This window comes from Macaca mulatta, chromosome 15 (genome assembly GCF_049350105.2).
Source record: "Macaca mulatta isolate MMU2019108-1 chromosome 15, T2T-MMU8v2.0, whole genome shotgun sequence".
Taxonomy (NCBI): domain Eukaryota; kingdom Metazoa; phylum Chordata; class Mammalia; order Primates; family Cercopithecidae; genus Macaca; species Macaca mulatta.
The window spans coordinates 51,379,078-51,394,898 of record NC_133420.1 but is presented as its reverse complement, the minus strand read 5'-3'; the positions used below and the strand labels follow the sequence as shown (position 1 = coordinate 51,394,898).

Genomic DNA, 15,821 nt, shown 5'->3' with positions numbered 1-15,821 from the left:
AATCTTCGCAGCACTGTGCATTCTTTTTAACATCCACATGCAGTATTAGGTAATATGAGCATCCTGGCTGGGTGCCTCTGTTTGAAGGTACAAATGTTAAGTAAGAGGGGCAGCCTTACAGTTGAAAACTCTGGAAACATTAAGTGGACTTTCTCAATCACAATCTCTCCTATTTGATGCCTGCAGTGTAATCTGAAGATAAAGGTTCCAGTTCCATTCTGTCATTAGCAAGCACATTTATATCAGTCTTCTATCAGACTGGGTTTGCTACCCTAGTACAATATGAAAATACATAGTCAACTTGATAATATTTGTAAGTCACATATAATTATTATCACCTTAGAATATGCCAGAAGTATGGAAATACATGCTAAGACCAGATCTAAACCATTTTGCTGAATAGTTAAAAGTCAACAAATAGACAAAGCTTGAACTTTAAGTTTGAGTGTGGAAGTGGTTTTGCAGTGTCCTCACTTCAGTGTTAAAGGAAAAAACATTTGACACCTCATCTCACTTTTATTTTTATTTATTTATTTTATTATCATTATTTTTTTGAGACAGAGTCTTCCTCTATCACCCAGGCTGGAGTGCAGTGGCATGATCTTCGCTCTTGGCAACCTCCACTTCCCAGGTTCAAGCAATTCTCCTGCCTCAGCCTCCCAAGTAGCTGGGATTACAGGCACCTGCCACCACGCCTGGCTAATTTTTGTATTTTTAGTAGAGACGGGGTTTCACCATGTTGGCCAGGCTGCCCTCGAACTCCTGACCTCAAGTGATCCGTTCGCCTCAGCCTCCCAAAGTGCTGGGATTACAGGTGTGAGCCACCACACCCAACCCTCATCTCACATTCTCATTAGATGGATGACTTCACCAAACTCTGGGTTAGTGGCCTTCATAGGGCACCTTGAGTGAGTGGGCATTCACAAATAGCTTTCACAGGAATAAAGATCTGCATATGGGTTTCTAGTCTGAATGATTATGTGTCTGAACAATCCACCCTTCAAGAACATGCGGCTTCTTTCACCTGCAGAAGGATCCTACAAGGAGCCGGGTTCTAAATCTCAAACTCTTAAGCTTGCTCTTTCTCCCTTTGTTGTGGGCCTTTGGGGAAATGGTAATAAACTGCTTCTCATCTTTAGAGGGGAAAAGTGTGTTTCTCTCAATATGTCGTCTGCATCATCAAGGAGTTATTCAAATACACACCAATCTCCGGGCCCAGAAAGTGGTGTAATCAGTTCAAAATACATGGGAACTTTTATAAAGTCTATGCCCTTTGACTTTGACCCTGTAATTTCACGTCTGGAAATTTAGCCTATAAAATTAAAACTAAGCATGAAAGAAAGGCTTAAATACAATAAGGTTCATTATTTTTTGTAACAAACATTTTTAATAATGAAAAGCCAGAAATGATCCACTGTAAATTCATGCGGGAATGCATAGTCAAGTAAACTGCCATATATCCACTTGATGAAATGCTATGTAGTGATTAAAATTATATTTATTCAGAGAATGATGTGTACACTATGCCAGGCATGAAAAAGTTGGATATACACTTGTTTGTTTTAAATGATAACAGTAATGTAAATAAGCTACGGATAGAGAACAGGAATACAGAAATACAATAATTCATTAACAGTTATTATGTATAGGGAGTTGAACTTTAAATGAGTTTTTCTGTATTTTCATGAATTTTTTGTGAATATTTATATAAAAGAAACTATTTGAAATGAAAATGAAGATATCCAGTAGCCAGGAGGCGAGAATAACACCCTCTCTTAATCTAGACACTGTACTGGCCAGTGGGGATTCAGCTGTAAGTAAGACTCACAGCAAGTCTGTTCTCATAGTTTGTATTTGGACTGGGGAGGGGCAGGCCATAAACAATTCATTACTGAATGGGGTATGCTCTTGAAGTGGGGGTGCAGAGTGCTGTGAACACATGGAGCAAGGATATTGAACACAGGAGGAGTTTAGAGAAGGTCTCCCAGAAGAAGTGACAGAAGCGGGGCTAGGAGATTAAGGACTCAACACATGAAGCCGGCAGGCATGAGCAAGTTTCAGACAGGTGAGATGGTGGAGGCACAGACTCCTCAAGGGCATGACATATTCCAGGACCTCCATAAGTTCAGGGTGGTAGGAGCAAGGGGGAGCCTGGAGAAGATGGGCCAGAATAACATGAGAGCCCGCCATGTAAACGACAGTAAGAAATTTGTATTTTATCCTCAGGGCAAGCAGAGACTGACACGAAGAGATTTAAATTTTTTTAAAAATTGCTTTGACCACACTAAAGAATCAGGTACAAGAAGGGACAAGAGTAGGTGCTGGGAGATGAACACGGGAGGGGAAGGGGCTTGCAGTAATCCAGGTAAACAATGATAATGGGCTCAGGAATGCAGAAAAGAGTCTTCCTTTTGTGTTAGGATTAATATTTAGATGGATGGCTTGGGGATTTCAAATACCGTCATAACCCAAAACAATAAAGAGTTTTTATTTTAAAATATTCTAATTACATAGCAAAAATTTTGGTTCTCATTTTTAAATCTTTTAATTGCCTAGCAAAGATTTTAGAAATCTTCAGGACCAAATAAATCCTGGGTTAGCCTGGGATGAACATCATACTGTGAAAATGTCATGTACTATTTTAAAATCATGCAGAATTTAAAATGTTAACAGTTTTCCAGTGAAGGGATGATGGTGCTGGGAAAATGGACAAATACAGTCTTCAAAAAAACCTAGAATGAGGGGGGAAAAAAATAACATTTGGTTTGGTGACAGATCTCCTTCTGTCACCAAGAGCTCCAAAAGAAGCAGGGGTTCCAGCGTGGACCCCAGAGGCTGGCACACAGCAAGCCAGCCCTCCAGGAATCCTTGATCAATGAATGAATGAATGAATGAATGAATGAATGAATGAATGAATGAAAACAACTGGATTAAAGCAGATGTTTGAGGATTCTTCTTTGGTCTCCTTGGTTTCATTATTTTTGTTTCCTGGTGACAGCCCACCCCTTATGTCCTTTACACGTATTTATAGTTTCCCTGATTACTAATGGTGAGAAGTGCAGGAGAAAGTGGCTCAGGAAAGGCTGCCTTTTATGTACTAGTCACTTAAAAATACTTTTCTTCAAATGTATTTAAAAATTAGGCAAATTGGAACCTTGCCCACTTTTCCTGAAAAACCAGCAAGCCAGAAAACTTTTTATTCAAATATTTATCATAAATGCTGTTTGGCTAAAATGTAGACTTTGTGGCTAAACATAACTTCGTAAATATGCATTTACAATGCTTGTTGTGAGCATTCCCAAGAGCCAAAACTAGAAAAGGCTCACATTCCCAGAAAAGGGAAAGGAAATTACATTTTGGAGGTCTGTTGTGTTTCAGGCACTATGCTGACCTCCTTTTACAAATAAATATATCAAGTACATATACTGAGTGATTTATCCAGAATCTAGTGGTTAATGGCAAATCCTAAACTTGAACTCAGGTCTGTCTGAATTCAAAGCACGTGTTCTTGTGCTATCCCTTTTTACTTTTATGTCATAAAAGGAAATCAATGAAAATGTTAAAGCCCTAGTTAGTAAGGTGCTACAAGCAAAACTCCTTTGGAAACCGTTACTGTGGACTTAGAGGGGAAGAAAGAGAAATCAGATTCGGAATTGACCTCTTTCTCTTCCTCTTGCCTTAGTCCCTTAATTTTTAGAACTTGTTTAATTGAGAAAAACAAGAAGTTACCTTCCCTGCTTGTTTAGCTTTGGGATTGTTGTCTGCGTCTTGTCCACACCCATGTTGAGTTGTTTTCAAAGTTAACTAATTTCATGGATTTCATTGTTACGGATAGATCAGTGTATTGTTTCTCTTGTTTTAAAAGAGGTTTTTCCCTGAGTTCTCCCCCTTCTGAATGCTACCTATCTCTTTCTCTTTTTTTTTTTTTTTTTTGAGACGGAGTCTTGCTCTGTCTCCCAGACTGGAGTGCAGTGGCGCGATCTCAGCTCACTGCAAGCTCCGCCTCCCGGGTTCATGCCATTCTCCTGCCTCAGCCTCCTGAGTAGCTGGGACTACAGGCACCCGCCATCGCACCTGGCTAATTTTTTGTATTTTTAGCCGAGACGGGGTTTCACCGTGGTCTCGATCTCCTGACCTTGTGATCCGCCCGCCTTGGCCTCCCAAAGTGCTGGGATTACAGGCGTGAGCCACCATGCCCGGCGGCTACCTATCTCTTACAGGATGTTGTTGGGACAGTATTCAGCCTCAGTATCTAAGGCCTGATACTCTGAGGCTCTTTACATTTGTCACAGTCGATGATGATGTTCCCATCTGCCAGGCACATGGAATCGGTGGCGTTCAGCAAATCTTTGTTCCAGTCTGGTCCCAGAGACTATTTTGGAATTGTCTTGTAAATTATCTCTTTCCTCTCCTGTGCCTTCATCACACTCTGTCTCTACTGTGGCAGCTAGGGAAGTCTGCCTTGGAATCTGATTAATGATGTCTGTCTTCCCTCTTCAACTCAACTGTGAGCCTCTGGAGGCCAGAACCAGATCTCATTCATCTTGTGTGTACCCTCCCCATGCCTCCAACAAGGGGAGCATAACACCTTACATAGACACGTAGCCCAGGGCAGTTTTTTGACTTTAACCCTGCACCAGCTTGTCATTCCTGATCATTCTATGCATGCAACTGGAGAGGTTCTGAAAATCAATTCATGATGAAGGTAAATTTTGTGCTGCCATTGATCTGAGAACCCAAAATGGAAAATCATTAAAGACTTTTCTTAGTATAGATTTTTGTTTCCCTCCAATGATATTTTGAAGAAAGCTTGGATTTCCACGTTATTCTGACCACATTTTACATAAATAAAAACCAGCCATAGTTAACACTTTAAAAGGGCTTTTAGGGGTTAGTCATCTAGGTTTTTCTCAGATAATCCCAGCCTTGATATATAGGCTGTGGTCAGCTTCAAAAACAGTAGTAATGCTTGACATAATAATAATTATCTTCCATTTAAACTAGAGTTCAGGATCAGATGGCTGTCATCTGTCCTAGGCTGGGACACCCCGCAACACCCTGGTTGATGGGATGATGGCAAAGAAGCTTGTATTGTGTCTCATTGCTAGTGGTCAGCATGCTTGCAGAATTTCTTCACCTGCAGAAGTATTTGAAACATGGGTTGTTATGAGAGTTACACCTTTGAATTCAACTAAAATAAAAAGTGTGTTTTGGATATTTACTCTATACTCTAGGCTTCATTTTACTTTTGGTCTCCTGCATACTACAGCTCATGTTTCTTCACAAGTTTGGTAATGAAGGGCCAGTGTGCAAAAGTTCCGGTGAAAATGATGGAATGCGGGAGCAAAGGGCAGCTCCATCTCCAAAAGAGTCAAAACAAAGTCAAAGAACTCTTAGGCCCTGGAGTTGTTTGGTCCTGGTTGCAAAACCACAGTCACAGTAAAATGATGTCGGAAAGATCTCTCCATCAGGAAGAATCCTATTTGGTCTGCGGCTTATTATTCCATCATTTGTTTGGGCCTTTTTCAGGTAAGCCGTAACTTTGAGCTGGTTGGACGGGTTAACTTGGATCAGCTGGAACAGATGAAGGAGAAAATGGAGAGCTCCAGCAGTGATGATGAGGACAAGGAAGACGAAATGAACAGCAAGACTGAAGACAGAGGTTAGTCTCATCCTGCCCTCCCAATCCCAGATGGCATCTGTCATGTCCGTAGTGAGACAGAAGGGAGGCAGGAGATTGTTGTAGGAGTAACAGAAGGAATGATCCTTCTTAGTTAAGTAGCAGAACAGACTGACTTAGGAAACACATCAAGAGCTGTGTCTTTGTAAACTATTACTAGCTATAGAAACGCCAAGGAAAACAGACATTTTCTCCCTAATTATAGATATATGTTTGTTGAAAAAATAGATGGCAGTGATTTGTTTTTAATAAGGAAAACTGGTATCTAGGGAATCTTCAGAATAAGGACAAGCAGACAGCAAGATGGATGACACTGTAGAGCTCTAGAGGAATGAGAATGAACTTCCAGTTGAATGCTTATTTAAAATTACTGCTGCTGGGGCACACACTGCTGGAACTGTAGGGGAGGGTGCAAAGAACTTGAGCCCCTACCCCCTGATGTCCGTCTGCATGACCCTTTTCTTAACCCCCTTTGTGCTCTGACTTGCTTTGTAGAGAGAGAGAAAGAGAGACCACCTCTCTCATTCAACTATGTATTTACAGAATACACTGGGGAAGGTTTTGTGGGACTTTGGTACTATTTTTCTAACTTCCTGTGAGTCTATAATTATTTCAGAATGAAAAAGTTTTCAAAAGTATATTTAGTTGTGGATATACATTTATGTGATTCAGCGTTGGTTTTCTATATTGTTCAACATAGAATATTGTGGAAAACCCCAGACTATATATACAAGAATATAGGTTGAGATATGTTACTTTAGTTATTGCAGATTTATCAAAAGCACGTGGATAACATAAACATCAGAAATCAACATTGCAGATATCGACCCAGAGATGAGAATAGTTGCCGTTACTGAGCATCATTATGTGCTAGCCTGAGTGCTGGTGGTTTTTGTATAACATTTTTCTTTAATCTCATGACTAAGAGAACTGTGCATTTAGCCTGCCGAATTTGGTTTCCAGTTCTGCTACTTACTATTTAGATGGCTTCGGGTAAATTATTTTATCTCCTTGTACATTCATCATCTGTAAAATAATAACAGTCATAATAATGACAATAATATCATCTCCCTCCTAAGATTGTTGTAAAGATTTTTTTTGAACTTTAAAACTTCAGATGTCAGACTTTTAAAATTTATTTTGAAATTATTTTTAATTGATAAAAATTGTATATATTTATGATGTATAACATGTTTCAAAATACATATACATTGTGGAAAATTATATCAAGCTAATTAATGTATGCATTACCTCACATACTTGTCATTTTTATGGTGAGAACACTTAAAATCTACTCTCTTAGCAATTGTCAGGTATACAATATGTTGTTATTAACTGTAGTCACTGTGTTGTACAATAGATCTCTTGAACTTATTCTTCCTATCTGACTGAAATTTTGTATCCTTTGAACAACATCTCCCCAGATCCCCAAGCCCCTGGTAACCACCATTCTACTATCTGCTTATATGAGTTTGACTTTTCTAGATTCCCCATATAAGTGAGATCATGCAGTATTTGTGTCTGCCTCTCTGTGCCTGGCTCGTTTCACTTAACGTAATGTTCTAGAAGTTTATCTCTGTTGTCACAGATGACAGGATTTCATATTTTTTAATGGTGAATAGTATTTCATGTGTGTATATACCACATTTTCTTTATCCATTCATTTTTTGATGGACACCTAGCTTGATTACTTATCTTGGTTATTATGAATAACCCTGCAGTGGACATGAGAGTGCAGATATGTCTTCAATATCCTGCTTTCATTTCCTTTGGATATACCTAGAAGTGGGATTGCTAGATCAATGTGGTAGTTCTACTTTTAATTGGTTGAGGAACCTCCATGCTGTTTCCATAATGGCTGCACTAATTTGCAGTCCCACCAACGCTGAGGTGCACAGGAGTTCCCTTATCTCCACATTCTCTCTAGCATGTTATCTTTATTCTTTTTGATAATAACAGGTGTGAAGTGATAGCTCATTGTGGTTTAATTTGCATTTCCCTGATGATTAGTGATGTTGAACATTTTTTCATATGCCTGGTGGCCATTTGTATGTCTTCTTTTGAGAAATGTCTACTCAGATCCTTTGCCATTTTTTAATCAGGTTATTTTCTATTGAGTTGCTTGATTTTCTAATATAGCATGGGTACTAATCTCTTATCAGATGTATGGTTTGCATATATTATCACTCATTCCATAGGTTGTCTATTACTATGTTGATTGTTTCCTTGGCTGTGCAGAAGCTGTTTAGTTTGATGTAATTCTGTTTATCTGTTTTTGCTTTTGTTGCCCATGCTTTTGAGGTCATATCCAAAAAATCATTGCCCAGACCAATGTCATGGAGCTTTTCCCCTTTGTTTTTGTCTAGTAGTTTTATAGTTTTAGGTCTTATATTCAAGTTTTTAATTCATTTGGAGGTGATTTTTGTATCTGGTGTGAGATAAGGGTCTAATTTCATTCTTCTGCATGTGGATATCCACCTGTTCCAATACCATTTATTGAAGAGACTGCCCTTTCCCTATTATGTGTTCTTGGCACCTTTGTTGAAAACTGATGGACCATGAATGTGTGGATTTATTTCTGGGCTCTCTATTCTGTTCTGTTGGTCTGTGTATCTGTTTTTATGCCAGTACCATGCTGTTTTGATTACTATAGTTTTGTAGTCAATTTTGAAGTCAGGTAAGGTGGTGCCTCCAACTTTGTTCTGTTTGCTTAAGATTGTTTTGGCTATCCAGGGTGTGGTTCTATGGGTTGTTGTAAAGATCAAATGAGATAACACACAAGACCTTCGCCCAGTTCCTAGAATATAGCAGTTACCTAATAAAATGATAAGCCTGCAATGTAGGTGTTATTTTTGTGATTTCACAAATGGAAAAATTAGGACCCAGGAAATTTAAGAGCATGTTCAAAGTAAAAAACAAAACGAACAAACAACAACAAAAAAACATAAACCCTGGAGATGAAATTCAATTCAAATTTACATCTTTTAGCTCCAAAGGCAAGCCCTCTTCTTACCCTGCACATCACTTTCCCAATGCCTCGAGTAGTGTAATCTTCATTGAAGGGGACCTGGCCCTGAAATCTCTGGATTCCGTGGCCTTTGGGACCTTGCTCTAAGGAGCCGTTTTGCAGAATTTCTTTGTGTTTTCTGCTTGTTCTGTCTGCAAACATTAAGGAAGCCTATTGGTGGGCTACCTCGCTCCAAGGTGTTCCCTGTTCCTTTTCCTGACTTGCACTCACCCTCCTACCATGATGCCAGGGCTGAAGACTATGGGTTTGCAGAGGGGGGCTCCAGTTTGGCTCTTGAACCCCTGATCAAGACAGTCAGCAGGAAATGACAGCCAAGATACACTACCCTTTCAAAAACCCTGTGCCTACAGTTAACCTGAAAAAGACATGGACAAAGAAAACATCCTTACCATATAGGTTGATTGTTCTCATGAAGTTATTACTTTTATCAGTAGGGGCTGTATTAATCCATTTCTTACAAGGAAAATGGTTGTGATCGGAGAAGCATGGCTTTTTTCTTCTTCTTCTTTTTCAAACCATTTCATGAGTAAGTTCTTCACAATGATTTCTTAACATCCCTGCACTATTACCGGACTTTTCTGGGAGAGGATACTTTTGACAGAAAGACTCCTTTTTCTTCATAATGCTCTATGGCCTTGCCTTTTCTCCTCTGGAAACAAATTATTTCTCATTGGATATGATTGTGGCTTTTTAATCTCTAAAGCTGAGCATGTGTGATTTCAAAGGTTATAAGCGTTATAAAGGCAAAATACCTTCTAGGCTTCTGCTCCCCTGTGACTCCTTATACAGAAAGAAAAGGAGAGAAAGAAAACTCGAATTTAGAAGATGGTGGTTGGGATGTGTGTGGGGCACGAGGCAGACCTCCTCATTTTACCCTACTTGGCAGCCCCCTTTTACTTGGCACTGTGGCATTACACAGGAGTGGGTTGGTTGGAAAGAACTTCAGGGTCTCCGCTTCTCACTGGAAAAAGTATAGTATCCACATTCATGAGCTTTACTACATGGAGGAAAAAAAAAAAAAAGCCCTCAGGGTGGAGAAGCACGTATTCCTCTCAGAGGGTGGGGGATTTACATGAGTAACTTCCAGTCATGTTAATGGGAATTACAAGCCTAAACCTTCCCTTCCCCCTCACCGATCCTTGAAAGAGCAGCCTCCTTTGTCCCAACTCCTTTGAATAGACCGAGAATCAACTTTCCACCATCTAGGTATATTCTTGGCAAGAAGAAGAAATGCACACAATAGCCTCGGGTGTTTCTGCCAGGCATCCCAGCTTCTAGGAGCAGAGGGCTGGAGGTGGCTTGCGCGCAGCTCTCGGGCTGGTGGAGAGCTCTTGGAAGAGTGGCCAGTGCCCAGTGGCCTCCTCCTCTGAGGATGGAACTTATTATGTGCCATTGGAAAGGACAGATGACTGGTTTCCTGTTTACAGATTAAGGGTAAAGGAGCAAGTGTACCAGGAACATTATTCCTCTTATTGGCAATTTAGACTTTTATCAGACACCCTTAGTTTAGGGGATTCACAGCCTCGCAGCCACCCCACTCCCTACCTCCTTTCTAAACGCAAGCGCTGGACTGAATATGGACACGCTGCAGGTCCTGCCTAGGAAGCTCAGGGGAGATTTGAAAGAGAAGAATCCAGGCATGAAGAAACCAAAATTAACCCCAGCAGAATCCTCCCCACCCCCCTCTCATTATGCAGTTGGGGAGGAGTCAGGAAGGCATTCTGTTGATTTCTTGCCCAAGATAATCCCTGCTAAGGAATTAATGCGCAGAGCAGATGGTGCTGTCTCATTTCCAATGAAAAGAATCAAGGAAGATAGTCTGTGCAATTATTTTTAATGGCTTGTGTGGTGATCTTCTTAATTTGTGAGAAAATGTTTCATCTTTTGTTAAAACTGGCCCCAGTCACATAGCTGTTTGTGCTGAAGATTAAGGCATCACAGAGCCCCCCATCCTGTTAACATCGTCCTGAGAATCTTATTAGATGGGGCATTTCAACCAGGAGGCATCTTCCTGTAATGTCTTGTATGTGTGGACCAGAGTGATCAGAGTGTAAAGATGATCAACACTTCCCTATGCGATGCCCTCACTTTGCAACACGGCTGCAGAACTGGCAAGGTCCTGCCGTTTATTACCTACATGAAGACTTGGCCCTCTGGTATAATGAAACACATATGGGCTAGGAACTCAGGCTAACACAATGGCCATATAAGCTCTTATCTTTGAGTTTGCCGGGAGACGTGGCCTGAAAACAGTTAAACTGCCAATCCACATTTATCAGACTTCTACCATGTGCCTAGTACCATGGAGGAAACAAAACAACTAAGTCAATATTTGATGTTTACAACACACCGTCCAGAAATGTCTGCATATCCCCGTATTCATAAATACCACCAATTGAGGGGTAGGTGCCGGGCAGCTAGCCAGGACCTCTCAATAGCTGGGCACATGTGTTCACATACTGGTTCCCACTCATCCAGATTCATGTTCATGGTAGAGTCTTTGCTTGCTGATCTCATTCAGTGCACATAACCGCCCTGTAAGGTATTGATTATAATACCTATGATGGATGACCACAAGTCATGAGCCTTCAGCCTTCCTTGGAACAAGTAGAAACCCTGAGGTCCACAACACATAACCTGGTCCAGGGCTTTTGGTAGCGTAGGTTCTTTTCAGTGAACAAAGATAAACCTGTGTCAAAAAGGAAATGAATAGATGCTAACCTGTAAGGTACTGATATAAATCATCACACAAAGGAGAGAATAAATTGGAAAAAATAATGCTCAGATTCCTTTGGAATGGGCAAGGGGCGCTTCAGTCAAGAAAGACCCAGATTATGTGATAGAAGCATTGGGGAGGTGAGGAGAAATGAGGTGTTGGGGCCCAAGAACCAGAAACAGTTCTTGCATGCTATTCAAGAAATGCCCTAAGGGGGAAACCTAAGAAAAAGTAAGGAATCTGGAAATTGCTTTCACCGCATGGCTTTATCAGTGAAGGTGGGAGAGAGGGTATCCTAATGAATGCTGACTTACCTATTCTGCTGATTCCCACAGCACACAGGTAGCACTTCTGCTTTCTCTTTGCAGAGCTGATGAGATTTTCTGACCACGGAGCTGCTATTAACACTGAGAAGCGTTTTCCATGTGAATTTTGTGGACGGGCGTTTTCACAGGGCTCTGAGTGGGAAAGACACGTGCTGAGACACGGCATGTAAGTCGGGCCATCTCAAGGATGCCTTTGTCCAAAGCAAGAGGTAGGGAGGGAGGGAGGGGCTCTCGTTTTAGTTCCCCTGACAGTATGTACACCCCTCTGTGTCACATTTCTGGGCCATGGGAGGAGAGGCAATGGTGAGGAACCAATCTCCTTTTCTGTTGTTTTTTAAAATGGTCACCCAGCCACAAGTCAAATAAGGAAAAAAATCATCTTTATGAACGACCAGTCCCACTCAAGCCCATGTGCAGAAGTATAGTGTTTTCTCCAGCCAATGTCCCTTTAGTTTTCAGTAGCATGACATTCTAGAATACAATGTGAATCGAGGTCAAAAGATATGGCTTCTGTTCCTGCCTCTGTGACTGACCATTCCCTGAGTGGCCCTGAACATTCCCATGTACTGCCTCGGGGACAGAGCCAGCTTCTGCCTGCCTCCCAGGTAGGTGAGAGCATACTTGTAAAATACTTATGAGATCCCTGAACATAGAATCAGCCCCTCAACAAGGCACCGTTAGTCCACCAGACACAGAGAGGAACCGAGGATGTGGTCTTTTCAGGAGGAAACGTGGCTTGTGTGGTGATATGAAGCCTGAAGCCTCAAGGGTCTAGACCTCAGAGAATATAACCACGCTTCCCAAGACATGGGTTCCATCTTCAGGTTTTTGCTTTTAGTTTGTTTTCATGATTTGTTTCAGGACCTGACAAACAAATCTTTAGTACCTGAGTTATTCTTTTAGACTTAATAAATATAACCAAATCTCCAAGCTTCTGGGTTCGGCTGATGACTTTGAGCATAAGACAATTCCTGCTATTACCACTGATGATCCAGTAGAAGAAGTGACATAAAATGATTATGCTTACCTAGAAACAAAACATGGTATAATCAATGTATAGTATAATAATGGATACTTCTGTAAGTTCAAATCTTTAAGATACAGAAATATATGACTTAAGCAAAACATAGCAGGGATGAATCACTTGGTATTTTGTCATACACCCATGGCATTTGTTCAAAGGAAACCCCAAGGCTTTTATAGGATCAGGAAAATAAGGACACTTGAGGGGTTTTATTATTTATTTGTTTAATAGGAAAAATATATATACTATACTCATCTGTCTCTTCGATAAATGTTTTTTCAGGGCATTGAATGACACCAAGCAGGTGAGCAGAGAAGAAATCCACCCAAAAGAGATCATGGAGAACAGTGTTAAAATGCCCTCCATAGAGGAAAAGGAAGATGACGAGGCCATTGGGATAGACTTTTCCCTAAAGAATGAAACAGTAGCCATCTGTGTAGTAACTGCCGACAAATCTCTCCTGGAGAATGCAGAGGCCAAAAAAGAATAAGCGTTTGGTGAAATCCTTAATCAAACCTTACTTGAACAGTGATGAAAAAGTGGGAGGGCTGGCTTGGGCTGAGAAGGGAGGGACAGAAAAGAGAAGACAGAACAAAGCTGCTTTTTAGGACTGAACAATCTATTTTCAAAGCACTGGTACCTGTGTGAGTGAGTATGTAAATTAAAGTTATTTAAATGGTTGGAATATGTGGCTCCTTTTCCATCACTACATCTTTTCTTCCGGATCTTCATCATGGAAGTTTCATTTGTTGCGGAATATGGAAGCACCTCCCAAGGGTACGGTGCACCCTGTGGTGGTCTTGGACAGTATATGGAAACAGAAGCTCCGTGACAGTAGAAGACTTCTCATTGGGGAGCAACTTTTTGACGCACAACTTTTGGTGCGTTTTTCTAGTTTTAATACCTTAAGCTTTTTCAAGACCTAACTGCAGCCGCTTTGGGAAAAAAACAAAAAACAGAAAACAAAAAAAAAAACTGCTTTGCATAAAACAGTCACCTGTTTCCTAGTACCTCAAACTTAACCAAGGGAACTCTCTGCATTTGTCAGTACTACCTGTCGTCGTTGTGGTTAAATGTAGAGAGAACTGCTGGGCAAGATGGTGAATGGAGAAAAAAAAAAGAGTTTTAAAGAAAGGAACACAAATTGTGCTTAAAATCCCCATGTGGGTTTTATTTCTTAAAATACTGTGATTTTTTTAATTATTTTAGTAAAAAACAAAACAAAAAAAAGAAACAGACTTTAATTATTAGATAACTGTTTGTGAATTGTCATCCTTTATTCCAGGTAAGCTGTTTATTAGTGTTCAACTATAATTTAGAATTTGGTAGATTCATGTGAGCTAATTTTAAGGTGATTGTGGAGTTTTGTTTGCCACATGTTTATTTTCTATCAATTTGAGTGTTACAAACACAGCACAATTCAGTTTTTCATATGAATTGTTTTTCGTGTGTGTGTTGTTATTGTTGTTTTAATTTCGGGGCAAGGGAGATTTAGTTTTTTGTGAATAGGAATGTTTTTATTTTAAACATGGAAATAACAAAGAAGTTAACTTTCTTTTTTTTTTTTTTTTTTTTTAATTTAACTAAAGAACCAAACTTTCGGCACAGCTATGCAGCTTGTGGGCCAGACGAGGAGGTCCTCCTCACCCTTTTGTTGCCTGTCAAATTCACGCATTATCCGTCTCACACAAATAATTTCTGTTAGGATTGGCTGGCTTTTGTGTGTGATTTTAAAATCTGTGTTTTGTTTCTGCTGGCATTGTGTTTTGCGGGGGGTTTTCATTTATTTAGGGGGCGAGGGGATGTACTAGAATCCCATCCCTTTGGTGAGAGTGGACAAGAAATAACGTGTATCCTACAAGGAGCCTGGAGAACTACTTTCTTTTTTTTTTTTTTTTTTTTTTAAATCTAGCTGCCAGCTGCTCTGTCCCCCATATCAGCTTTTTCAGGAGGGAGCAGCTTAGACGAAATCTAAGCCTACATTTATAATATGTTCTGATTGTGAACAAAGGGTTTCGTTCCAAAAAATAGAAAAGAACTTTTCTTGAAGCCTAGGTTTTAGAAGCCCGTGTGTGTGTGTGCTTGGATGTGCGTGTGTGTGGGTGCGTGTATGAGTGTGTGTGTGCATGTGTGCATGTGTGAGTCCTTTGGTTTTCATGTTTTGTTTTTTTTTTTACTTGGAAGGGTTGTGGGAGGGTGGGAGGGAAGAAAGGGAAGGGGAATTGCTGAGATGACAGTGTCCCACACAGCTTCAAATAAAATCCATGGAAAGATGTTGCATTTGTGGAATAAGTGCTTACTTGAAAAGCATGTTCTTCTTTTATTTTCTTACCGTTAAGAATTTTTATTTGTAGGATGTTTGTTTTAATTTAATTTTTTAAGGGATGGGGGCCATCATGTGGAAACCAGAAAATGGGGAAAGTGTGAACTATCCAGACAAAGATTCATTTTGTGTCTATATTTGTTTTTAATTGGCCTCATTTCAAATGTATTAAACAGTTCCATACCTGGATTGGGTGTTTGTAATGGTTACCAAAAAACAAACAAAAAAAGAAAGAAAAAGGAAAAAAAAAAAGAAAATAATTGTGACATGCTTTTATCACTACTTTATTTTTCAAATAACATGTAAATATTGTAATCCATTGGATTTTGTTTTGCTAACCTGTTAATAAAAATATGGGACCATTATCCTTTTAACAAGGCTAGAATGTCATTTTTTTTTCTTTTTCAAACATATACCTGATATTTTGTGGCCGCACATTTTGGATGCATTATTATAATTCTGTTGACTGTAATGACATAGAATTTACAACATTTTTTGTTGTTGTTTAATTTATACAGAGGACATTTTTTTCAGAGCTTGAGAGAAGAAAATAAATAGCAAAATGATAACCTATTGACTCTCGTAATCAGTGTTTCCCAAAACTTCATAAAAGATAGGGAGACCCTGAGTCCTTGAAGCCAAGGGTTTAAAAACAAAAACAAACAAAAAAAAAAAACAAAACAAAAAAACCACAAGTAGGTTATTCAAGTTGTTTGCAACATAC

At 39.8% G+C, this 15,821-nt stretch overlaps 1 protein-coding gene across 19 annotated transcripts in view; it reads left to right on the top strand.

Moving 5' to 3' along the window:
• ZNF462 (zinc finger protein 462) overlaps window positions 1–15,468 on the top strand; it is a 154,821-nt gene extending 139,353 nt beyond the window's left edge. For 13 of the 19 annotated variants that reach the window (XM_077966628.1, XM_077966614.1, XM_077966620.1 and 10 more), the window contains 3 exons: window positions 5,530–5,662; window positions 11,793–11,916; window positions 13,057–13,459. In XM_077966628.1, the coding sequence (XP_077822754.1) occupies window positions 5,530–5,662; window positions 11,793–11,916; window positions 13,057–13,264 (465 nt within the window). In that variant the 3' untranslated portion in view covers window positions 13,265–13,459. Of the gene's footprint in view, window positions 1–5,529; window positions 5,663–11,792; window positions 11,960–13,056 lie in introns of all 19 variants that reach the window. The other 6 variants (XM_077966625.1, XM_077966624.1, XM_077966623.1 and 3 more) reach the window with 2 other exon arrangements.
• Window positions 15,469–15,821: the final 353 nt, after the last annotated feature.